The sequence below is a fragment of the Seriola lalandi genome, unplaced genomic scaffold (genome assembly GCF_002814215.2).
Source record: "Seriola lalandi dorsalis isolate HSWRI2012SDOR001 ecotype SW California unplaced genomic scaffold, Sedor1 jcf7180002054181, whole genome shotgun sequence".
Taxonomy (NCBI): domain Eukaryota; kingdom Metazoa; phylum Chordata; class Actinopteri; order Carangiformes; family Carangidae; genus Seriola; species Seriola lalandi.
The window spans coordinates 606,725-632,630 of NW_019524734.1; the positions used below are offsets into that span (position 1 = coordinate 606,725).

The 25,906-nt window shown below is 40.7% G+C and overlaps 1 protein-coding gene across 2 annotated transcripts in view; it reads left to right on the top strand.

Annotated features, from left to right (window-relative positions):
* Positions 1-25,906, top strand: part of brinp2 (bone morphogenetic protein/retinoic acid inducible neural-specific 2) — a 196,674-nt gene that overhangs the window by 141,225 nt on the left and 29,543 nt on the right. For both annotated transcript variants that reach the window (XM_087173332.1, XM_087173333.1), the window contains exon 6: positions 9,610-9,846. In XM_087173332.1, coding sequence (XP_087029458.1) covers positions 9,610-9,846 — 237 coding nt within the window. The remainder of the gene's footprint in view (positions 1-9,609; positions 9,847-25,906) is intronic.

Consider the following 25,906-nt stretch of genomic DNA (forward strand, 5'->3'; position numbering starts at 1 on the left):
GTGGTTACAACTCTTCACTCTTCAGATGAAGAAGTGAAATCAGATATTCTGTGATTGATGGCCATTATGAAAAACAAACCGCTGACTAGCATCTATGAGTGAATAGTCAGAGTTATAGCTGCAACATGTTTATTAGCTCCATCAAGGAGGTTTTGTTTTACCCGTCTGCCTGTTCGTTTGTTTGTTTGTTTGTCAGCAGGATTACACAGTAGGTACTGAACTGATTTGATGCCGGGTCGACCCAGGAATGTTTATTTTACCACTTCCCTTCACACTGCAACTTTCCACACTTTTGTCAATTTCTCAGGAAAAAAAGTATGAATGTCGATGTGAAAAACTCTAACATATTTATGGTGTTGAGATCTATGACATTGCACAGTTTGATAATCTGGATCTGGATCTGGATCTGACAGCGAGTGTAAGACTGCTTGTCCTTGGCGGAGGTGTGCACTCTACGGAGTACTATTCTAGTTTTTATTGAACGTTTTTGCAGGGCTTTTTGCCTTCAAAATAAAACCTCTTCAGTTATTAGTTGTGCAGAGTGTGGGTGGTGCACTTGACTATGACTGTATCGACAACACGAGAGTCCAGGAAGAGCAAGTCCAGTAATAACACAGAGGAGTGTGTGGGGGAGAAACAGGGACACAAAATATAGAAACCGATGTATCAGTTGGCTTGGACAGCTGATTACATAATCTCCAAAGAAAGCAACCCGCTCTCACCACAGTAACCCATGTGAGTCTTATTGGACAAAAGTATATAGAACACAACATCCTTAGGCAGGTGTGGGACTGGTGCTGGTGAAGGATCCAGGCCTTACGTATGACTCATCCCCACACCTCAGATGAGCGGCCTGGTTACTCCTGACAGAAGGTTTACCATGACCTGCGGTGACGGTGTTCCCAGAACCATCCTTCAAAAGGCTTCACACAGCAATTATGACAAAATTTCACACAAATTGTTTTTTAGTTTATATGATTCTGGATAAATAAGGATGTTACCTGAAACTAGTCTGAGTGGCGGAGGCAGACATCCATCAGAGTCTACAGCCTGACTTCCTGGTTCAACCCTCCATTCTTATTATACTTGCACTGACTGTCCTTCTTCTTGTTATGCATCTGAGATGTACACCCATCATCAGTCCCCAGGCCAGGAGTTTCTGTGGCAATGTCTCAATGAGGCTTCTTGCTTCATCATCCCACTCTGGTGCCCACAGGGAGGGGGAAAGGAGGAAAGAAAGCAGGAAAGAGCTTTGTTTATGTGAAGTGATAGAAATGTTGGCCAAATCAGTGAGACCTGAGTTTTAAACTGGAATTATCCTGTTATCATATTCAACAAACCCTCCATTCCACTTTCTTACTTAGGTAGTTTCTGTCACCTTCACATGTGGCTGCAGTATGCGTCTGTTTGTTGCAACGACCCTGTGATAAGCCTACTCTGTCGTTCAGCACTCTGCTTTTCTACGGGGGGGGGGGGTTATATCTTCTCAATCATCAGAGTCGGCTGCTGACTGACCTTCACTGAAACTGCAAACACAGTTCTTCTTCTTCACTCAGTCACTCCCTAAACTGTGGGTGAGTCGGAAAAGAGGATGAAGTCATCTCCCTCCTGCAGATTCTCAAATGCCATGAAAACAGTTCAGGTCTTTCCACTCGACTGACCACAACTGCTGTAGTAGCTATCCCAGCACATATTGGGGAAGAGGAGGGGTACACCCTGGACAGGTCTGTCCTGTTACCTGGTAACGCACCCTGAGGTAGGTTTTCTTTATCGACCATAATACAAGCCGCTGAATCCTGAAAAGTCCTATCCCCCATTAGGCAAAGCTCATGTTTCTATTTCATCACAGTCTGTTCAGGAACCCGCCGATGGAGTTATGAGTGTAGATGTCCTTGGAACACAATGTGGGCTTGCTCCTGGTGGTATCACACGGTCAAAGGAGTTTCTCAGAGTATTGGACTTCACAGAGAGACTCCAGGAAAACCTCCAACAGATCCTCCCCCAAACACGACTTTAGAGCTCTGCTGGAATTCCATCAGCGGCAGGAGCAGGGCCCAGGGACAGATGCTGTGTGACACTTGTGTCTTCCTGCAGGGTGAGAGATCTGTCAAGTGCCTCCCTCTGCTCGGGCCTAAGTCTGGGCAGTCGCTGAAACAAAATCTCAACACACCACCTGTCACTGTAAAACGCACTTCGTTCGCCAAATTTCCTATCTGTGCCTCCTTTGACATCACAGCCCTAAGTGGCTAAGTGGTCTCAAATGTAAGGGTTGTTTAGGGGGAGGGAGAGCTGAAGAAAGGTAGAGGGAAAGTGCCAGATGAGAAATCCTCCACTTATGACTATGGAGGCATTTTGTCCTTGTAGCTGAAAGACCTATAGCAGGGGTATACAATTAAAATTCAAACACGTCCAGCTAGCTTTTGTGCCAGCAGCGTGTGTGTGTGATAGAAAAGGTGTTTTATGAATGTGTGAGTGAATGTGGTTTGTTGTGTAAAGTGCTTTCAGTGGTCAATACGACTAGAAAAGTGCTATATAAGTGCAGTCCATTTACCATTTACCGTAGTTAGAAAGAAAATTCCCTTTTAGAAATTTCCTCAAGCAAAGGTCCCAAACGTGAGTCCAGGGGTACACTCTAATAATAGTACTCTAATAATAATTAAATGCTCTTGTCTCATTTCAAGGAAGATCAGCACTGTAATAAGTTATAGAGAGCTTTTGAAAAGATGCGCATCTTAAAATAAAGTGCTTAATTTTAGAAAAGTGACACGATGACACAGCTTGAGTTTCCCTTTTTCTTCTTTATTGTTGATGTCATTTCACATCTGAACAGTCTCAACAGCTTTTTTAATAAACGATCTCGACACATCTTAACAATTGAACAGCTTTAACAACTTTCTTTCCTTCTTATATTCCACTCACCCAGCTGTTGTCTCTCATCTCATCTCTCCCCTGTGTTCGTATCTCACTCACTGACTCAAGTCCCAATGATTATAATAATAACAATAATAATAATAATAATAATGAACTTTATTTGCCAAAACTGGAGTAATGTGATCTCTTTTCCTGGTTTTTGTTAAAACTGGCTGCTGAGTTGTATAGAAATGGTAATCCTGAATAAAGTGCGTTGCATGAGTCATGTATGTGGCGTTTTATAGTGTAAAATAGGGTCTAACTCTACATTTCTCAGGTGATAATTATATTACCATGTGGCAGCATATATTTAAAAAATAATAAAGACCAAGAATCGAACCCTGCGGAATACCAAAAGGCTTTTATGTTTTCTAGAGACATGGTCGCCAAGGCTAATAAAACCAGTTAACCAATTAAGAGCCGTACCTTTTATGCCAATCCCATTTTCAAATCTGCCTAGAAGACTCTTGTTGTGGTTAAGGCCAAAAATAGAAAGCCAGATTGAAATGATTTACAACGCATTCAACTGGTCTGTGAGTTCACTGGGCCACAAAACCAGAGCTGTAAGGCTAGAAAAGCTGCTGGGTTTAAATAGATAATTTAATAATGCTCAATGATTTATAGATTATAGGTCTGGGTCTAGTGACCTCAGACTTAAAGGCTCTTACTCTATCAACACCAAGCGGGTCTTATCTTCTCCCAACCTAATTTCCCTGCATTTTGCATACATCCACCATGCGGCTGAATCTTTGTGACAGAAAACCAAACTGTCACAAGAGAGAACAAAGCAGCCGAGGACTCCAGCTGATGAAAATGTGCATTTCATTCTTTGCAATGAGTCTGCAGAAAATTCAACTGACAGTCTGAGTGAGAGAGAGAGGAAAAGACAGGCAGGCGTAAAGATGAGCATAAAAGAGAGACAGAAAGAGTGTGTGTGTGTGTGTGTGTGTGTGAGTGATACTGCAGCATCTGTGGCAGCCTGCATGTAGTGTACTGTATATCGAAGTTGGGTCCCTGCCAAGGCCTAAGGCTCTGAGAGTGGGAGCACAGGCCAAGGGTACCAACACCATCTCCCCTACAGCCAAGAGTGCATTCCAGTGTAGTGGACCAAGCACTCACAAAAGCAAAGGCTTAGAGAAAACACGCACACACTCAGACACACACTGGTGACAGAGGGGTGGTGATCATGGGGGAGGCTTAAGAGCTTCAAATTGCCCAAAATTGGATAGTGTGCTCCCTGCTGGAGATTGAGAGATAGAGATAGAGAGGAAACCATGGGTCTGCCATTTCTGGTCTTCTGGGGTGATCTAAATCTGTGGCTGGATGGAAGCAAGCAAAGCTCTATGGGTAATGACCCTAAAAGCGTCCATCAAAAGGGGATACCCACAGGTTTCTTCCTGAAATTCACAGCGGGGAGTGGAAAGAGAGATAAAAGATAAGAGGAAAAAAAAACCAAGCAGAGATTTTTTTTTTTTTTTTCCAAGCCACTGTTTTTCCGACCAAAAAGACAAATGAAAAGGGTCAAATCAAGACAAGTAAGATGAAGCCTTTCATCCATTATCTCTAACATCTTTTTTCCCCATCAGATAAAAGACAATCCAAAGTTAAGTCTAATTACACTTTCTACAATTCACAATGTGGAGGATAATTGATCGATGACTGAGTGATGAAATTGTGTTTTAGTACTCTCTCCGCAGATCAGTATGTAATTAATACAATTACATGGACATTAGATTAATTATAATTCAAATAGAAGTAGGTTATAAATAAAACTGGAATACAAAAGGAAGGCAGGAACATCTGCGCCCGTCTATCTTCAGCATTTCTTGTGACATTCAGAATGGAGGTTTATGATTGGTGGCTGCTCCTTTTTTTAAATCACTGTCTATGTGACGATTGTTATGTCGTCTGTAACCCTGAGCTGTGCTCTGTCTCAGCAGTAAGACAAAAGCAGTGGTGGTTGAGAATAGAAAATGCTGGGAACAATAAGAGACTGTAGGTGGGTTTCCATCTATTAATTTGTATTGTGTGCACATTTTCAGCAAGTGAACAAAAAAAAAAAAAGAATCAAAATGCAACAAAGCTTGTGTTCACTGATATAATGATAAATAAACTTTATTTGTATAGCACCTTTCATACAAGAAATGCAGCATCAAGTGCTTCACTTGAAAGTATAAATCATTAAAATAAACAAAATCAAGCGATTACATGGAAAGCATAAAATCGGTAAGACATCAGTACTTTAAAGGCATTTAAGGCATTTAAAAGAAGGACTGAGCGCTGCATAAATATGGAGCAAAATGCAAGATTTCAGGGCTAGTTAAAGGCTGAGTTGAAGAGATAAGATTTGAGCTTGCTTATCTATAGGTTGTGTGTTCCGTAGCTTTGGGCCGTTAAATTCACTAAAGCCGCAGTCGATGGTCTCAGTGTTCTCGGAGGTACATAGTTAATCAGGGAGTTACCAATGATGCTTGTTCCCTGCCCGTTAAGGCCTTTGTATATAAGGAGGAGGACCTTGAAATCAATTATAAATGTAACAGAAAACCGATGCAGAGCAGCTAGAAGTGGACTAATGTGCTCTCTCCTCTTGGTAGCTTCACCTGGTAGAGCGTGTGCCACGCAGCAAGGCCGAGTCCTCGCGGCAGTGACCTGGGTTCGACTCTGGCCCCGGGGCCCATGCTGCACGCCATCCCCTCTCTCTCGCCCCTTATTATGCCAAAATTAATCGTTTTATGAGAAAGAGAAATGTACTAAAGATATTATTTCAAGTGATTATTTTCAATTGAATCTCTCCTAAATGCAAGTTGGTCAATATTATGTTTCAAACTGTTATGAAAAATGAAGTTGAAATTAAATACAGGTTAACAGGATGGATGCAGGATAACGCCATGACCCACCATGTCCCAAAAAACCTGTCCTGAAACTGTCACCGGCACTCGTTAAAAGTAAACAGTGGTCAAAGTGAAAACAAGGCTGTCCAGGTTCTCGGAAAGTTGATGTATAATTTAGAAAACTTTCACCCTGCAGTGATGTGCTCACTTGAAAAGACTTTCCTTTTAGCTTCCATTCAAATGCTCAAGGATGTGACTCTTTTTCAGCTAATCCCTCTCTCAGAGTTTATGTGTATCCTGACAGTTCAGAAAGAGTCATGTTGAAGGCCTCTTTCAACCAGAATAAGCCTGCCATATCATTCCCACTTCAGCGACACGCTCGCTGGCTTAATTGCATCGCTGAGGCTCGTGTGGCGTCAAACGATATGAAACGCCACACAGGGGTTAATATTCCCGCCAGACACGTTACGTGACGAGTGAAGTGTGCGTTCTCTTTCATTTCGGATCAGCAGATGTGAGCCGCATGATGAATGTGACTAACATTTTGAGGAGTACTCGTGTACCGCTGTAAGAACAACGTGTGTGTCAAAGGTGAAAAGCCACAAGCTGAGAGGAAGAGTCACTGACAAGTTCATGCCTGACAGCCACAGACTTTCTTTTCCTCACTTCTCCTTCATATACAATTATTATAATGACGACTGGGGCCAGAAAACTGTTTCATAATAGTTAGCTATAGGTTAGAGGACCTTCATCGTCATGGTTATTTCTATTTCTATTCAGTAAAACATAACTGTGGGTCATAATTTGCTGCTTGCAATCATGAGCTTGTGTGTCAAACAGGAGGACAGTGTCTGGTGTATATGTAGAGATGTTAATATCAAGCCGCGATCATGGAGGTAATAGTGTCAAGATGTCAACAGATAATTGTGGCTGTGGAAGCAAAGAAGGAGCTTAATTAACTGTAAAAAGGATAGTTTGAAAAACAATTCCCAGCACAAGGTCCACTTACTGGAAACATGTCATCAGGTAAAAAGGTACAAGCAATGGGGAAATTTCCAATTAGTGCTAAGATATTTCTATCAAATGAAAACACTCTTATGCAAGTTTACGTTAAGTGAAATGAATGGCAGTCTTCAGTGAGCTTAACGCCGTGTCTACATGTTCCTGCTTCCACCAGTCACATCCTTTAAGCAGAAAGAAAGAACGAAAGAAAGAAAGAAAGAACGATCAACATACATCCAGGTGGAAGTGCAAGAGAAAGTGGGATAAAGTTGGATAATGATTGGTGTTTAGCTGTCTCCGAAACTGAAGAAAACCTTGCCAGAATTGCAACTAGTACATACATACACACCCACACACACACGCCAAAGCCTCATCGTACCTGCCAAAGCACGGAAGAGGAAAAATATGACTAATTACATCTCTTTCCAAGCCATTGAAAGAGTAAATACCAAAGAAGAGACATGCATATTCATAGCAGGGCACAGCGGGATTACCTTGGATGTTGAAAATCATCCAGAATGAGACTGTGAAGTGGAAAGAGGAAGCTTTTGACACAACAAATTGATGATTATTAGCCCGACAGACAGGGAGCCAGACATGGACCAACAGACAGATTCAGAGAGGCAGCATTAACACCACGCTGAAAGTCTTATGAAAGCTGCCTGCTGGTTTCTAACGCACGATGATGCACTTTTAAAATCACACAGCAGCTTTTGATTTGGTTTAATACACTGCATAGTCAGGAAACTTTGGCACCATAATTAGCACACCACTGTGTCTTGCTATTGTGAGTCTGGAGTAAAGTTTGGATTGAATTAACTGAATTTTAATATAATTTGAATAATGAAAGCAGTGAAACTGAAACTGTGATGTTACCCTGCTGTTAAAGGACATGAAGACTGACAGTGTTTCCCACATCTTGAGCACTTAGTTGTGGGTTAGGTCCTCAATTAGTACATCACAAATCTTATATTTAAACTATATAAAAACAAACTCCATTTTAACGTGTGTGTAATAACTACACAATTACACTTTTATGGTGTATTATTTGAAGATATATTTGTTGTTTTAAGAACTAAAAACCATCTCAGTGTAGTTTTACATCTCCTCTCTCAGGCTTCTCTCTGGAGCTTTAGTAACAACAGGTCGGTGAGCCAATCAGAAGAGAGGAGGCTCTGAGCCTCTCGTCTGATTGGCTGACTGTTTTCTGAGTGATTCAATAAAAATATAGCAGATTTCAGGTAAACTACTGGAGAAATCAAATCCTGCAAGGTAGGATGGTGGGTCCAGGTGGGCGGGGCTTGACTGCTTTGTTGTGACGTCACAAAGTTCCAGAAGTCCTGGCGGCTGGTTTTAAGGCTCAGTTTCTGAATACAGGCTGTGTGCATTTCTCTGTGGACTGAGGCTTTGATACTTTCACAGTATTAATATAAAACCTAGACCTGATCTATAATCAAACAACACATGGACATCTACCTTTATACAATATGTGACCTTTAAATTGTACTGCATGTTCAAGCGATACACAGGCCAGCAATATTCGCCTTGAATTGCTATTTGTGTTTGTGACAAAGAGAAGCTAACTTTAGCTGTTAGCTAGCATTGCATGCATGAATTGTATGTGTGGTGTGGTCCCTGTGAGTGCAGCTCTGACTCTATTCATTTGAAATACTCCAAAAAAAAAAATCCTGTTTGATTTTCTCCATTTATTGTAAAGACTTTAGATGCAACCACAAACACCTTAAAATACCTCCATATAGCAAAACTTTAGCCAGTTGAAGTCAGAAAGTAATATGAAATAAGAAAAAATTCTGGTTAAGGGCAAATCAAAGAATGAATGATCTAACATGCACAGCAGGAAAGCAAATGTTCAGTGTTTCCACATTTCTGTGCATTGATCATGAAAATAAGGCTCAACTGCTGTTAAACAAAAACAGATGGACCAAGTAAAAATAATGCACTCATGATGCTTTGAGCGTCTCCATCACACAGCGGGAAGGAGAAATAATAGGAAACAACCTGTACATGGCAGTTTGGAACAGCAGGTTGTTTATGGCGACTGCGGACTAGCTTGACAGTTGCAACTGATAGCTCCTAAAACTGCTAGAACATGCCCCTGAGCAAGCTTCTAAACATATTGTATATGCGCCTACAGAACCTGTAGCAAGAGCTGCCACTGAAGCTGATATGAGGAGAGAAAACAACCTATTTTCAAGTCCCTGTGGTAATACCACGGCAACTGTACGTAGGTGAAGTCTCTTCACCAATCAGCCACAGAACAGAGAGTTGAGCTGATTGACTGTTCTTTTCAGACAAGAGCGCCCCCCCCACACACACACACACACACACACACACACTTTTACACACACACAGACCCAGCCAGCTGATGAGCTGTTGTCTTTGCACGTGTCATTTCTATTGGCCTCAGCCATGATAAAACATGTTATTAGTGTCAGTGTCTCTATGCAATATCCAGCGGTGCTGTGCAGGCTGTTCGGCAGATGAGTGTTTAAAAAGCTATGTTCTGATGTGTATATTGAAGCTTGAATTAGAGCTGTCACTTTGGTGTCATAGACTGAATGCATGACAGAATTGAAAAATCATGTTTACATGATTAAAAATGTATGTCTGTTAAAGGAATATTCAGTTGCAATTTGTGAAGATATATAGTACCTTTCGCAACAAGCCTGTCAGCAGTGATTCCTGGTCGCTGAGGCTAAAATGATGTTGTTGCTTTTAAGAGATGATGTGGCAGGTAAAAACTTCCTTTCATAATGTTCTGTAATGTATCGATCTTGTGGAACCAGCTTGAAACTTGAATAAAATGGAAAAAAAAAAACTTTACCATGTGTTTCTCTTTTCCCAGGCTTGCAAGATGTCCTGCCAGAGTTCCTGCGTGGGCGTTTTGTGGAGGCAGCCCTCAGCTATGTGGCGTGCAACTCGGAGGGCGAGTTGCTCTGCAGCAACAATGACTGCTGGTGCCGGTGTTCCTCCCGCTTCCCGGAATGCAACTGTCCCTTCGCTGACATCAAGGTCATGGAGGAGAACCTGGAAAACAGCAAAGAGGCCTGGAGCAGCTTCAACCAAGAGTTCATGGAATCAGGTAGGAGCTGTAATGGATCATGTGAAACATGTCGAGGTGGACAAACTGCTAATGGTGACGTTGTGTTGAAAGAGGTTTTAGTTTTATGGCAAAGGGAAGCCATTGAGATTTTGTTGGAATGACTATTTAAAAACCAAATCAGTGGATGTGTCAGTAATGAAAAAGGTTTTAGGTTTAAGGACTGAGCAGTTAATCCTTTCATGTGCAATATATCAGTTGGTAAGACTGTTGTGGGCACAAGGAAACTTTGTAATACTCGTGTAGACAGCTTTAAGATATAATACATTGAAAATAAGGCTGTATTAAAGGTCCTTTTTTTTTCATTTTTCAAGTTTTGACCCATAAGAAGATAAATCTGTGGTTTTAAGAACCAAAACCAATTCAAGCTCAATCCACTCATGGTTTTAAATGTGCAAATTGAAAATGTGCATTAAAAGGGTTTGACAAATCAATCAGTTTTTCCACTAAAGAAAGTGCTGCTTGATTAAAATCTCTTAATTCCTTTGAATAAACACAATAAGTTGTTGTTTGAGGCCTTAACTTCATAGTACATGATGCTCTGTTGATAAAATACACATTTTACTGATTACAGTTTTAATTTTGGCTGAGACAGGCTGAGGAGGTACTGAAGGTGTTTACAGTGAATAAGAAAGATGAGGCTTGGACAGCTGGACTGGGATTGTGTTGCATAAGATGGTTCCTGTTCCAGTAGGATGGTGATGAGTTATAGCTCCAAGCTGGCTTGCAGTTTTCCTCAGTAACACTCCATTTATTCGGTGTGTACCTGTTAAGTGTTGTTCGAACTGTGTTCATAATCACTCGTGATATTTACTGACAAACAGAGCGCAGTCATCCAGGATGTGTGATAATACCTGGTGAGCAGTTCCGTCGCTGCTCATTTTCCTCATGAAGACAAAACATAATATATGAAAGCCTGATATGTGCGCGTCCATTGACTTCAGGATGCTGTATCTCTCATATTGAGGGATGTTGTCTTATAAGTCCATCAACCAGCAACGTCTAACTTTTGAAGGAAAATCATGCAAAATTTGAACAATAGCCACAATTATGAGATAAAGGTAAATGCTAAAAGATAGTAGAACAGTACCACAGGTAGAGAAGAATCATAAGTTGGTGAACTAACTTTTTTCCGACGGACAGGGGTTAAAGTTGTGCAAGGTTTTATTTTAACCCTAACCACGATCTTTTCCTAAAACCTAACCAAGTGGTTTTATTGCCTAAACTTATTGAAACTGCGACGGGCAGAAAACCCTGAAAGTGAACTTCTCCCAACAGCTGGAGGCTTTCGTCATTCGGAAGTGAGCACGGTTTCATCTAAACTGGGCTGGAAAAACTAAAGCTTTGCTTTGACGGCAAAACCTCTGAATGCGGTGAACTGAGCCAGGGTACGTTTGACGGCTTATGAATTCATTTCTTTTCATTTATAGAAGAAATGTTATGTTATTTCTTCTTTTTTAAAGGTAACATAATTTGCTTTAAAGGGCAACTCTTGCATTTTATTTAAACTTGGGTCTTACTGTACTAGTTCTAATGACAACTAAATAGTAATAATATTGTCCTCTATAAATCGACCTGTGATGTTTGCTGTAGCTGCGTGCACACTTTTGCTCACTCAGTCTGTTTTTCCTGGGGGCCCTGAGCCTCTCTTCTGATTGGCTGGCTGTTTTCTGAGTGATCCGATAAAAAAATATAGCAAATTTCAGGTAAAACAGTCAGAGAAACCAAATCCTGCAGGTGGGCGGGGCTTGGTGACTGCTTTGTTGTGACATCACAATGTTCCAGAAGTCCTGACGGCTGGTTTTAAGACTCAGTTTCTAAATACAGGCTGTGTGCATTTCTCTGTGGACTTGAGGCTTTGGTACTTTCACAGTATTAATATAGATTCTAGACTTGCTCTATAATCAAGACATGGACATCTACCTTTATACTATGTGGGACCTTTAAGGCCAATGTGAGGTCGTCACTGTTCGATTCCCTCACATTACGAACCTCAACTCCTTAGTTGTCGACCGTGTAAGATGACATCACTGTCAGCTTTGTTGTCTGATTGTAGTATTAATAGCAGCATCCAAAGGAACAGTAGTTGGAGTAATACAAGAAGTTAAAGTAGTAATCTACACCGGTAGAAAAGGATAAGGAAGAATACAAGTTGTTACAATTTTATTACTAATACTGAAAGTTAAACTTAAGAATTTATGATGAGTATGTGCGGAGGCCTGTTCCCCCTCATATGAAATTAAAAAGATAACTTCACAGCAGTGCGACTCATTTCTACTGAGCTAAGCTGTCTTATGAAAGTTGATAATTAAAGAAAAGTTGAATGGGAACTCAATATTGTCTCTTCATTCTCTAAAAAACACAGGACTTGGGCCTTACGTTATTACTCAGCAGAACTCAGTGTGTTATCTGTTTTTGACTTACTTCTTGAAACTGCTGCATTATTAAACATAATATAGTAGTGTGCGACAAAGTTCAGAGGCAGCAGTGTGAAAGCTGTGCGTTGGCGTGCCGACCGCGGTGACGGAGGCCCCATCAGGTGTATAATCTCATTCTTGTGCAATCGATTTTCAGCAAGCTGGGCCGCTTTATCAAAACTATTTATCACAGCGAGTGAGACACAGGTGTGTGATGTAATGGCAGCAATGATGAAGAACAAGTCGGGCGTCACTTTCTAAATTAGCTTTTTTTTTTTTTTCTTCCGTTTTCTTTTTTTTTTTTTGATACAACACATCACCAGCTCATTTTTTAATGACTTGGAAAGTGTAGGCAGGATTTAATTGGAGACAGGTTTCTGGCAGCCTTTTTTTTAAACTTTGTGTGAGTGTGTTGTGTCTCCCTGGAGAGTTCATGTGTGTGTGTGTGACTGCATGTGCTACCATTTATGTGGAAATTGCTTTGAGAGTGACATTACGAAGGTAAGCAGCATTTTTCACGGCATTCACTTAGTCCCATTTTGACAGCACCTGACTTTTGCAAGGTGCTTTTTTTTTTTTTTTTTTTTCTGTGGCATATTAAAGCTTTCTGAAGATGCACTGACAGTATTGAATACAGAGGAGGAAGACGAGTATTTCTGAGGCTTCTCTTGTTCTGCTGACTTTATGGTTTTTGTCAGGAGCGTTAACTTTGTGCTGTTTGTCATGAAAAATGAGGCCTTTATGTACTTTTACAGACTGTGTTTGAATAAGGAGCTAAAAATATCATGAAAGGCTTCTCGGTTAGTCGCACACACACACACACACACACAAGGACAGACAGCGCATACACGCATATACTGTACACCCACAGGCATGTATCCAGGGATCATCAAATTTTTATCTAAATTTAAGGAACACTCAATCCACTTACACATTCACGCGTGCGCTCGTCCTTACACAGGAGCAAGTTGGGATGAAAAATGAATGCCCAAAGATGACAGGAGGGTAATCTACATGGCAAATAGTGTTTGACTTTCAGAGCTCTATGTTAGTGTTTATTGTCTCTCCCTCCTCTCTCTCTGTATTTCCATCTCTCCCCTTCTCTTCTAACTCGAACACACACACACACACACACACACACACACACACACACAGTGGTGTTTGGCTTCTGGGCGTGCCTAGGAAGTTGGGCTGACTCTCGTCTGCTGGGATGGGCTGATAAATTTATTGTGGTGAGAGGAAAACAACTGGGAGGATTGTGTGTGTGTGTGTGTGTGTGTGAGATTATTCGTGTGTGTGTCTGAGAGACAGAAGGAGGACAACGAAGAGACTAAATCATTTTGTGTGTCTGTGTGCGAGAGAAAAGAGGAGAATAATACCCTGAAACCTAAGCCACTCACTATTTCCCCAACTTAAAAACCCAAGGCTAACTTGATAGCTAGCTACGCATGCATACACAAATCACATGAGCTCTCTGCTCTAAGCTTTTCTCTTTTTTTTATTTCTGTGTAGATCTCATGTACAGTTTGTCCTGGGAAGGTATGAATGAGCCTGAGCCTGGAACATCACACCTTTTGGTTTAGCTGAATTGGAAAAGGCAGCTTTAAGGCTCAGCACTATATTCCTCAATGCCTAGTTCTATACAGTGTGTTAATGAAATTACACTCTCAGATTTCTGATACCGGATGTTTTTGTTTTCTTTTTAGTGTGTCTTGCCCTCCCAGGGGCTCAACGTTTTTCTAATGTAGTGATTCAAGGTTTCTGTATAGATTAATGTAGTTTAACAAACAGGAAATGAATGTTGTTGAAGTTATAAATTTAGTCCCAGATGTCAGCGCATCCCACCTGCTTTAGAATACTCCATTTTAATAGTTTTCAAAAGACAAAGACTCTCTGTCTTAAAGGATATGTTTGTCATTATTTTATATTAATTATTTTTTGGCCAAACCAATACTGGGTCACGCTTGCTGACATTCTTTTGTCCACACGAAATAGTTTGGGTCTGGTGAGCTAAGACATAATAGCTCTATTTTCTCTCTACTGTTTTTACCTGTTCACCATTGCACAACATTTAAAGGAGCTATTTGTAAATTTTGCTATTGCTACACTGCTAACGTTAGCATTAACAGGTGTTTAAGAAATGTGCGAAGAAATTTACTCACCAAGATCTGTCTCCAGAGGTGGAAAGCAACGCCAATGTTAACTCTAGTCTCAATCACATCTTTTCTTCTACTAAAGCTAACATGCTAACCAGCTAGCCCTGGCACGTCTTGTCACTTTCTGATAGCGACTCACTGTAGCCTCCAATTACATATAAACAACAATGGCTGAAGCTCTTGTCAAGCGACAGTCACCCCCTTTTAATTCAATAGATTAAGTTATTGAAGAGAGGAAATACAGGTCTCTGAACTAACAAGTAATCCCTCTGATAATGAGCCTGGTATATCTAGTCTCTCTTCATTGTTGTCTAATAAACTATTTAAAACACTGTCAAGACTGCATGCTATTGCGCAATGTCACAAATATATGTGTCAAGGTTCATTAAATTTGAACTCCACCTGGAACATTCACACAGATTAATTTTGCCTCCTCAACCAGAGGTTATTGCATATTGTGGTGATTCCATTGGAACGAACTGATCTGTGAAATTTCTGCATTTTAAATCCTGGCCTTTAGTCTGTATCTCAGTGCTTTCCAACATCCAACCCCATTCAATCCCTCTGAGCTAAACGTATTTAGAAATGGGTCACAAATGTATGCTTGAAATGTCAATGTATAAAATGTTACTGAACCAAGAGTAAATAGTGCATTCGTTTGGGACTATTTTCAGATGTGGATTAGCACAAATGTAAGGCACCCGTGAGTATTTACAACAGCATACTTAATGGAGACTCTAAATAAACTCCAGTGCCCACGTTCATCGTAATGAAGCAACCAAAACCACAAGATTAACTCACTTTTACTTTCACGTAAGTAATAAGTGAGTTGCATTCGGTTAAAGTTGATTGAAATTGAAAATGATTAATTTACATATACATTCATTTAGCAGTTTAGCATGGTCCATTACTTCACCAGGCATCACTCTGGCCGATTTGCAACGCGCCAGTGAACCCCAATTCTTCATCTCTGAGTCTGGAACACTTAGTGAAAAGTTACTCAAACTGGGCCAACACAGTTGACACAATGGTGCACTGACTCACATGTCGAAGAGCCAGTCTGATGATGGAATTATAATGGGAATCAGAATTACCATATCAATCGTATGTTGCAGCAAACAAGCAAACCATGAGGATGGATCTTTGGGATATTACCTCAGCTGATGTGAGCAGTGAGTTCTCGGCCACCATACATGTTGCAGAGTGTAACTAACTAATGAGGTCACTCATACATGAAACATAAGATGGAGCTCCTCGGTAATTGAGATTCAATTCCCTGCTCCAAGGGTGGCTAGGAGGCAATGTGTTATCTCCCCACTGAGAGGAGGACAGAGAGAGGAAAGAGGAAAAATCCCAGAGTCCTTTTAAAGAAGAGAGACTCTCGGTTCATGTCGGTCCGAGGAGGGACTTATACATTGACTGTAAAGCATTAAACATCAGAACAATGTTTGAACACCTCAGTCTGTAATTCAGTTCTGTAGATTTCTGCGGTGGTGATTAGAGAATCCTTAATATAAAAAAAGTGATAAAAGGACCACGTTGATGTTTACATACTGCAGATGATATGCACTTCATGTATACTCTGGCTGACTGCAGACTATTTTTCATGTTGGCAAAGTGTAAAATGAACTTGCACAGTTCATTTTACACTCACAGTATTTCTTTTTCTCACTGTTAACAAATGCGATTAAAGACCCAAAACCAAGAATAAAGTCATCCTCCTGATAATGAACCTGGTCTTCATAATTCCCCTGTGCCACAGAGCTCTATTGTTGTCTAAAAACTATTAAAAACACATCAATGAGTAACACTGCTGCAACATTTTACTGTTAGCCGGTACAATAAATAGACTGATATCATAATTATACATATTTTTTTTGCCGTTCTAGGGATGGCAGTGCTGGCCCTTCATTGGTTGGAAAATGAAATATCTCAATAAGCATCGGATATGCATAAACATTGGTACAAATATTCATGTTCCCCACATAATGAATTGTAATACAGTATATGGTAAAAATTTTTTTATGTTGCTTGATATTTTGAAAAAGTAATGCATTCCAGCTGCACTTTGTGTTTAGTGCTAATTTGCATGTTAGCATGCTGACATCATCAATCAATCACCCAATGACTGGCTCATAAAGAGCCTTTCAAATACTTTTATCCTTCTTTTACTTCAAATGCACGTTGAGCAACTTTATTTATTAGGCGAAAGACTAATAATGAAAGGCAATTTCAATACATATCACCATGACAATATTAAGGAGAAATTCAAGCAGCCATGCAAATAATTTCATCGTTGTGAGGAGCTGTTGTACCTGCTGCATCACGGTGCTCAACACCAGTCACACAGTGTTAATTGCATGTTCTGTGCTTGCTGAACCACTCTCTAATGTTCACGTCCAGTGAACCTGTCCAACAGGTTGGTAATGTAACCATTAGGCCAGCTAGTCGGACCGTGAGGCAAATTACATTACATTAAACAACAACAACAACCAAGACAAGTTTTTGTGACGAACACAGTCCCCATGGCAGGATGTACATTACGTACACTGCAGAGCACAGCTTCTGCTGAAGTATATTTCAGCAGGTTAGGTAAGGAGCTTTTCAACAAGAATAGAGGGACAAATTGAGATTATAAAAGCCCTGTAATGGCACAAACACAAAAGCATTTACTGAGAATCAGTCACCATAATACTTACCACATGTGGAGGTCTGTCTGTTCATAACAGAGGACAGAGTACAATAGAGGAAGATCATTTTTAGAACTGGCCCTGGTACCTTCTTTTGGTACATTTGTCAAAAGCACAGTGTTTATTGGTTAGTATTTGCAAAGCAACCTGTGTTTACATTTGCCTGAGAAGGACCTCTTATGTTGCTGCAAAAACTCTTACTGTAGGATGGAAGGGGCAACAAACACTGGAGACTGGTTGGTCATGTGACCGTGATGTAGTTGGTTTATAGTCCAACATTAGCTTAGCATTAGCTGTTAGTGAAGATTATCCTGCTGAACCAAAAAAGTAAGTATCATAAACTTTGCTTGTATTTACCTTGCTGAGTGGTACTTTCATATCAGTGACAGACAGCACTGTTCAACCATTATCTCCTTGTTACAATTAGCAGTCATATATCAAGGATGAATCCATAGATCTTGATCATAAATAATTACATCTCTCTCCCAGTAAAATACCGTCTAACGGATTCTTCACCTTCTCTGTTTTACATCACAGAACTGTTCTTGTAGTTTTGCAGTGCAGTACAAGTCTTCTAATCGTCTCTCTTCCTCCATTATGTTAATTAAAAAGCCTCCCTGCAAGCGAACAGGAATCTGTTTGATACTTGGTACCACCTACAAACAGTCCTGGCATGGATTCCACTCGACGCTATCAGAACACCGCTGCTTTAAATCTCTGCCCATTTCCACCTTTATTGCTGTCATAAAGCATGCTGTCTCAGGGTGCAGATGTAGCACGTGCTAGATTTATCAAAATATCAAAAGGAGGAGGGATTATTTTAGTCCCAGAGATGGGCTTCGCCTCAGCTCAAGATTTGGCATCACTTCCCCTACCTTCTCATATCATTTCCTTCATTTATTTCACAGGAGGACTGTGTTTGGCACAGGCAGCCTTCTTTGCTTCCGCTTTATTTCTTTCCTTTTTTTCCCATTGTCTTTTTTTCTCGTTTCCCCTCAAGGCTAACTGTCCATCATTATTTCTTCCTTTTACAGTGGGAATCTCAAACCTAATCTTTCTTTCAGTGTGCTTTTGTTATAGCTGCTGTTATCACTGTCTCATAGTACCTTTTGAGTGAAAGCAAACATAAGCATGTGTTACACTGTGGATTAAGGGTTTCATGAGAGTCCAGCGTGCTCATCTCGCCAGACTTTTACATCATAGCACTGTTTAGAGATATATAGGTGTAGAATCCATGTGACTTCATACTCGAGATTTATTCATCTGGATAAACCATTTAGATTCACTCACTTGATACTTACCGTAGCTGTCAATAGCCATCATTAATGCTTGAAAAAAAACCTTTTTAGTTTTTAGATTAGAAACCAATCTTAATTATGTTTTTTATCAAACATCAGAAAAGAAAACATGTTCTCAAAAACTGCATTCTCTGATCTGAAATGCTTTTCTCTCAGCTAAAGTGTGCTAATGCAGATTAATGGGTGAAGGAATTTAATGAGGAATTCCATTAAAATTAATTGGTTAAAAAATGCTTCTACTTAGTCTAAGGATCACAAATCCATACAGGAAACTGTATCAGTTCAAATGACCACATATTTGCAAAAGCAGTTTGCTGTTAATGTACTTTAGCAACAGACTAATGGTCTCACTGGGTGAACAAATGACATCTCCATGATCTAGAAATGGTAACAAAACTCCTACAATCTTCCCCAAGTAACTCAATATGAAGCTTGTTCTGTTTCTGTGTAAAAAGCCAGGCTTTGCAGTGATGGGCCCCTCTCAAAATTTAGTGTCAGTGAGAAAGGGCATGAAAAAATGTACATCGTATATTTACATCATGTTAAGAGCATATTACAGTGTATTAAAGGAGATATTTCTTGGTAGTTATAGTATTTCAACAAAATCAGCAATAAAATATAAACTAGTATCATCTGCGTAAAGACGTATTCGACAGTCATGCTCAAAAGAGGACAGGATTCTAGTTCTGGACATCTCCAACTTTTGTAAAAGCAAAGACTGACCAACTGTGTCAACAACAATCTATGATTACAAAAGCACAGCCTTGTATCTATTTCATTATTTAAAAACTAAGGTAACAGCTGAAATGTAGTTATGATTGACCCTATAAACAGACTGATGTGGATTTCTCAGCCTTTGGCTGAACATCAGCAGGGAAAAGCTGAAGGCTTCAAAATCGCGACGTTTGGCCCTCAGGGCCTCAGGTTCAACATCAGTAATGAAAGGCAGAAGAGAGAATGGACGCCTGATAATAATTTTGGCATGTTACTGCCACCTGTTAGGAACAGAGCATTAATCTAACAATACCTTAACCATAGTCTGTTTGCCATAACCATAATGACCGATAACCTTACCATAGTTGCCATATAAGATAAGTTCCCACTGTAACTAACCTGGGGTTTCGTGGAATTGTCCAATATTGACATTATTGTTTGGTGTTAGCATTGCACCCGTGTGCGCTTGTGCTGTGCCTGACCATCAATTGTACAATGAGGAAGTGGAGGGATTAAATGTCTAAACATCTTGGTTGCAATCATTCCCATAAATGGGATGACGAGCAGCTGGTGAAGCTGGAACATGGCCCCCAAGAGATTGGAATTTGTTGTTTTGTGATTTATCATCAGGTTCTTCACGAACATGTCAAAACGTGTAGCTCACATTTCTCTGTAAACACAATTTTAATCAGCTCTTACAGGATTAGTTATGATGACAAACATTATTGTTCTAAAAACTGCAATTTTGACAACATACAGTACGTAATGGCCGAGCAAAACTGAAAATGATCAGTTCCCAGAAATGCCTTCATACAATTTTACACACACACACACAAACACGCACACACACACACACACACACAAACACGCTTCAAACATTAATTTACCTCTAATGGATTTCATGAAGCCTCCAGGGAAGGTCACCCTCACCCCATCATGATGTTATTCAGTTCCCGAGAAGTAAAAGATGAGGTGTCTTCTGTTGCGAGGCTTGAGTGACTGAAGAGTCACATCGGAGATCACAAAAGAAAAAAACAGGATATTACTGACTGAAAGGGACAACCCCAGATTAGTTAAAAGCTTTTATATGTGTGTGTGTGTGTGTGTGTCAGAAGGTCTGTTCAGTGGTAGCATTATTTAACTTCCTGGGGTTTTGCCAAAATGATCAAAAAGTAGTAATTTATTTTCTTCAGGAAAAATGCAACAGAAAAGTGAAACCGTGTTTGAATAATAAGCCACTTTCTGTTTGAAGATTGGTGCATGTCATGTCCTCACTGGTGCTGCCTCCCGTTTCATAATTAACTGTCATCAACCATTGTCTGCTGTGATCAGCCATGTAGTCAGATGGCTTGATATTACTGGCTTATTGAACGAGGTGATTCCATCAGGTCTTTGACTTATGTAAGGTCCCCATGGCAAATAAAATGTGTGGCATTGATCATATCTGATCAATATTTGAGAGGTTAGGGGTGGAGGGATTGACATGCTCTGCTGTGCTATCTCCACACAGCCTACACACTCTGCTATTGACAGCTCCTGCCCAACATAGACAACAAGAAAAGGCTTTTTCTGGGCGATGGTGGTTAGCAGAGTGAGTGCTGATGCCTGCACATCACGATCATAGAGGCACAGTTGAAAGCTTTGGCCGACTGCTGCAAATGTGCGTGTCTTTTTATGGCTATGTTGGCCGGCTGTGCATCGGTAGCATTTGATGGTCCTTTCTAGTTGCTGAGCGCGGTTTGGGGGTGGGTCAGTTTCAAAATACTGTTTTTCAAATTATTCAGCAGTCTGTTTGTAGGGCCCAGACCTGTGGAAAGAAAAGACAGAGCTGAGCCAGAAGCAAATACATTTTAAGTGCAAAGAGAACATACACTGTCCAACTAACTGTGTGTGTCTGCTGTTTGGTGCTGAGCAGGAAGCGCACGGCGGGGTCACAGTTTTGTCAGTGCAAACACCTGCCTGCTGTGACATTGTGAGATTGAAGTGTTTTCACATTGTTATTTGATGCATTGTTGAAATGAAAATACAAGTTAAAGCTGCACTGAGGGATTGTTCTGGTTTATTATAACTTGAGTCTAGTCATTCCCACGTGTATGTATACTGACTAGGTTAGGTGCTGAAATGAATAACTGGGAATGCATTAACATCACTATAAAGAGTAGTCTAATAAGGTGAAAAGCTTGGCTTTAAACAGACTTATTCTGAAGGGCAAAATGAAGGCAAATACTAAAATTAGAACCATATTATGTCAAACATCCATCATAGATTGAAACTAGCTTCGTGGTAAGACTTTGACCTGTCGCACTCACACTTGTTTACAGTTTCCCTATGCAGAGTCACTCACTTTCAATTTTACCTCAAAATAAAATGGTTTTGTGGATGTGGATTAATGGAGATGAATAAATGCAAATATGGAGACCAGAGTGTTAGTTTAAGGGTTAGATAGTGGAGCTAGGGGGTAACACCCTCACCTTTCTTCTAGCACGACCCTCAGGCCACAATTTACTGTCGGACTCAAGAAATAACAAACAATTACTGAACAGGATGACGCTCCGGACGATGGTCCATTTCCATGTGTCTATTTGAATGACAGCCGAGTGTCCATGTCAGTGTTGTAGTTGAGTCTCTAAACCTCGAGTATGAGTCAAGACTCCAGTCCCCAGTGTTTGAGTCGGAGTCACCATTTTAAAGGGAGTTTATTTACTCTGTGTTACAAAATTCATCAGCGCTCAAGTCCAAGCTGAGTCACAGGACTCGAGTCACGAGTCCGCAACACTGGTACACGTGCAGCTGCTTCACTGTCTCTTTGAGTGTCTTATAACCAGATGCTCTGCTGTTTATCTGCCACAGCTAATTAGGCCTGCAAGTATAAAACTAGTATATCTGAGGAGAACATAACTGCCATATGTTGTTCTTTTATTTTGCACTATTCATTTGTGTAACACACACACACACACACCTCGTGAGATCTTTCGTTTAAATGGCCATGTGTTGTTTGTTTTTTCTTTGTTTTGCTTGTGTTGACATTTGATTGGATTTGGAGGTTTCAGACAGTGTGATCTCAGTCAGTCAGTCAGTTTACAGAGTAACATTGTGTTTCCCGCTGCTCTACTTTCCCTCTCTGGATCGCCGGCTTCGACCTCTCTTGTTTCTCTTTAAAATCCCTGAAAACAGAACAGCCACTGGTCACTGTTGGAGTGTTACAATGAGAATCAGCAGGGGAGTAAGCATTTACAAAGCCCGGTCAATAGAGGATTAAGGAGTGTGTGGAGTGTGTGTGTGTGTGTGTGTGTGTGTGTGTGTGTGTGTGTGTGCGTGTGCGTGTGCGTGTGCCTGTTCGTCAAAGCACACACACACACACATAGACACCCACAAACACACTGAGGTTACCAATCAGCAGAATTACATAAAATTACATAAAAGTTTTTTTGTTCAAGCTGTAGAGAGTCCAATAAAGAAACTAATTATGTGAAAATATATTAATCCACAAGAAATGGAGTAGGTGTATGAAGTGTAGTTGGGCAAAACTGCTGCAGTGACTTTATTGCTCTGAATTGCCCAATTAAACAAAAAAGTAAATAACGTTTTTGTTAAAAATTTTACTGAACTATCACGTTTGCCGTTGCAACACAGTAAATCACCTCCTGACAGCATCATCTAAAGGTTTACCAGAGAAACAATGACCTTATAAAAAGGCATAAGAAGAAATTGAGACAATAATAATTATCATAATAATTATAGTAATTAGATTTATGGGGCACTTAACATGCAATCAGCACAAAGTGCTCTCCAGTGGTGAGATGATTCAAAACATAATCAACATTAAGGACAATTCAAGAGGTAAATAATGAAACTGTGCAAATACATACAAACATATACACACAAAGCCACATAGCCATGTACACACACACACATACTAAACTTTCAGGAGACTTTCAAAGAAAAAAAAAAAGAAAGATAAAAACTCTCAATGAAAGAACATCCAGCAGCACAGAAGTGTAGTCTATCAGCTGTTAGTAAAAGCCATTCTCGTTTTTTAAGACGAGATTTTAAAGGCCCGACGTTCGGTGGAGAGCTGTTCAATCACCCTTTGTTTTTTAACCTAGCAGACCTGAGGGCCCCGCTCGGACAGTGAGGTGTAAGGAGCTCAGTTACTCTGAAGCGAGATCATCAAGAGCCTCGTACGTGATTGAAAGAAAAAATGGCTTCTAAAAAGAGACTGGAAGCCAGCGCAGTTGTGTGAGAATCGCTTTGTTTTGTTTGGCCTAATATGTTTTCTTCTAATGATAATATCTTTTTTATGAAGAAGGTAAAAGTTTTGTCACAGTCGTGTGCAGCAGGGGAGGAGAGTTCACAGCTGACTGATGGTATTAAACAGGATTTTGGGGTTGTGCTGGTTGGCAGAGATTAGCTGTGAGAAATACTGGTCCCTGACTTCCTTCACCTTACAACTGTATGAACATGAGCAACAGGTAATAAACCTGCAATTTATCGCACTTCCACCCGCGTCCGTCCTTCTTACATCTTCTTTTAAGGCTATGGACTTTCTCATTTGTCTAAGAGCCAGTTTTGACAGTTAAAAATCTAAATCTAGTTTGTAGAGGAACAACCATGTCCAGTGTAACATAACTGATTAAAGGCGATTAGCTGGTGATTTATATTGGAAGGAATGGGCAAATTGTCACTAGCAGTGTTAAAAAAGTGAGGAGAAAGACTGAGAGCACGGAACTGGACATTTTGAGCTTTTGAGGTTTTTATCTTAGCTTGGAAAAACTGCAGTTTACACATAGGTTAAGTCTCTAACGAAGAGACTGTCTAGATTCAGAGCGAGTGTCAACGCCAGGTCAACAGTTGTGGGACGAACTTGTTGGACTCTATAACATTCAAAAACTGTTGTAGCTCAGTTTGAGGTTTTCTGAAAGTTAGAAGTTAAAAGTTGGGGGACAATGAATAACAATACAGAGAACTGGCGTGACAGAGTTCATTTCAAATACCATGACCCTCTAGACTAAAACTAGCTAAATTATCAACAGAAATAAAGCTGCACTTAAAATAATTTTGGAAAATTACAGCAAGGCGATTTGCCTTGGGAGAGCTGAACAGTAATTTGGAGGACGGAGTTCATTTAGCCTCGCTGTACTCACCTGCTCTAAACCATGTTTCTGATCAAAATAAATCAAGGGTTTTCAGTGATAATAAAATCATTTGAAATAAAGGTTTTCGTTAGAGACAGTATCATAGGTCCTGATGATACACGTGCACCTCACCTGGAGGCGGGGCTTGCTGCTGCATCCTCAGCACCCCTGCTGCTCATGGCTGAGCAACATCTGTGTGTGAACTGTTCCTCGGGACCAGCTGTGTCTGACGTGCGTCAATCAGCAGTGAAAATCACAGAATGACTTTTCACGCATTGCATCACACAGTGCAGTGGAGGCTCTAATTGTTAATCAGTCTCATCTAGGGTCACTGGATTTGAATTGATTTTAGCTTCATTAAAGTTTGATCTAACCAGAATGTATCTATACAGTTTTCTAACTGTTATTCACTGACTCACTCTCTGTTAGGCTGTTTTTTAGTCTTTCCATCTGCTTTGCTTGAGATTTTTCTCTCTGCTTGACTCCGGCAGTCAGGGGTTGTGTCTACAGTATCTGCAGTCAATCTTCACCTATTCACCCTGCCACAGCGGCTTCTCGATTCTCGCTAACTCTTCATTACAGCGGCACAAGGAGGAGAAGGAGGAAGAGCTGAGGAGGACGGAGAGAGAGAGAGAGAGAGAGAGAGTGAACAGTCACTTTTCTTTATCCATGTGTTGTGGTGGAGTAAGCATGATCTCCCTGAAGACTTGACCGCTGGCATCATCAAACCGGTGCAGATTTTTCTGGGGGAGGTTTGGCTGGGAGGGAACGCAGAGGTTGGTGGATCTGAAGATTATCCAGAAAGACAGAGGCGGACTCTGGAGTGACAAATCAACAGGCGAAGATGGGTGCAGTTTGATTTTTTTGACAACAACAACACAAGAGCCTGAGGCGAAGTGAAGGGGGCAGGAGAAAGAAGATGAGTAGTTCATCAGTGATGCTCAATATGCTAGTTGCCTTCCTTACTTATACCACATCTAGGCCTATAAATAGCCCAAGGGCACGAGCCACACGCTGACAGAGAGGCAGGTGGCAGCAGTTCATCTCTGAATGTTGTTTAGGGTGAGAGGAGGTGATGCCACGGCTCTGCAAGGCATAACCTGTTAGCTATTAAACCTTCAACATGTGTAGAGGAGAGGAATAAAAAAAAAAAGATCAGACGGAGGAGGAAAGGAGAGTAAATCAAGGTAGAGAGAGAGAGAGAGAGGAAAGCAGATGAGACGAGAGGGGAGGAGAGGACATGAAAGCAGAGTAAAAGAGATGAGATTATAGAGAAGGAGGGGAGAACAGATGAGGGGAAAAGGGGGGGGGCAAGGGGATGATGTGAGGGGGAGGAGAGGAGGGTAAGTCAGCAGACAGAGGGTTTCCTGTAAAAAAAATGTTATTCACTGGAAGGAAAGAGAGAAGTATAAAAAGTAAGGACAGGAAATGGTGAGCAAAGCAAGAAAATGATCAAACAAAGTGAAGACAGGAGAGTCTGGGCAGACAGGAAATGGAGGGAAAAGTCAAGTCAGGTAATTTTTTTTTTTTTTTTTTTTTCTAATCCCCACTAGCTCAGATTTTCCTCGTTCGAGGTTTGGCGACAGAGCGGCGCTTTCCCACGTGTTTTAAATCAAGCACCGGCTCTTAAAC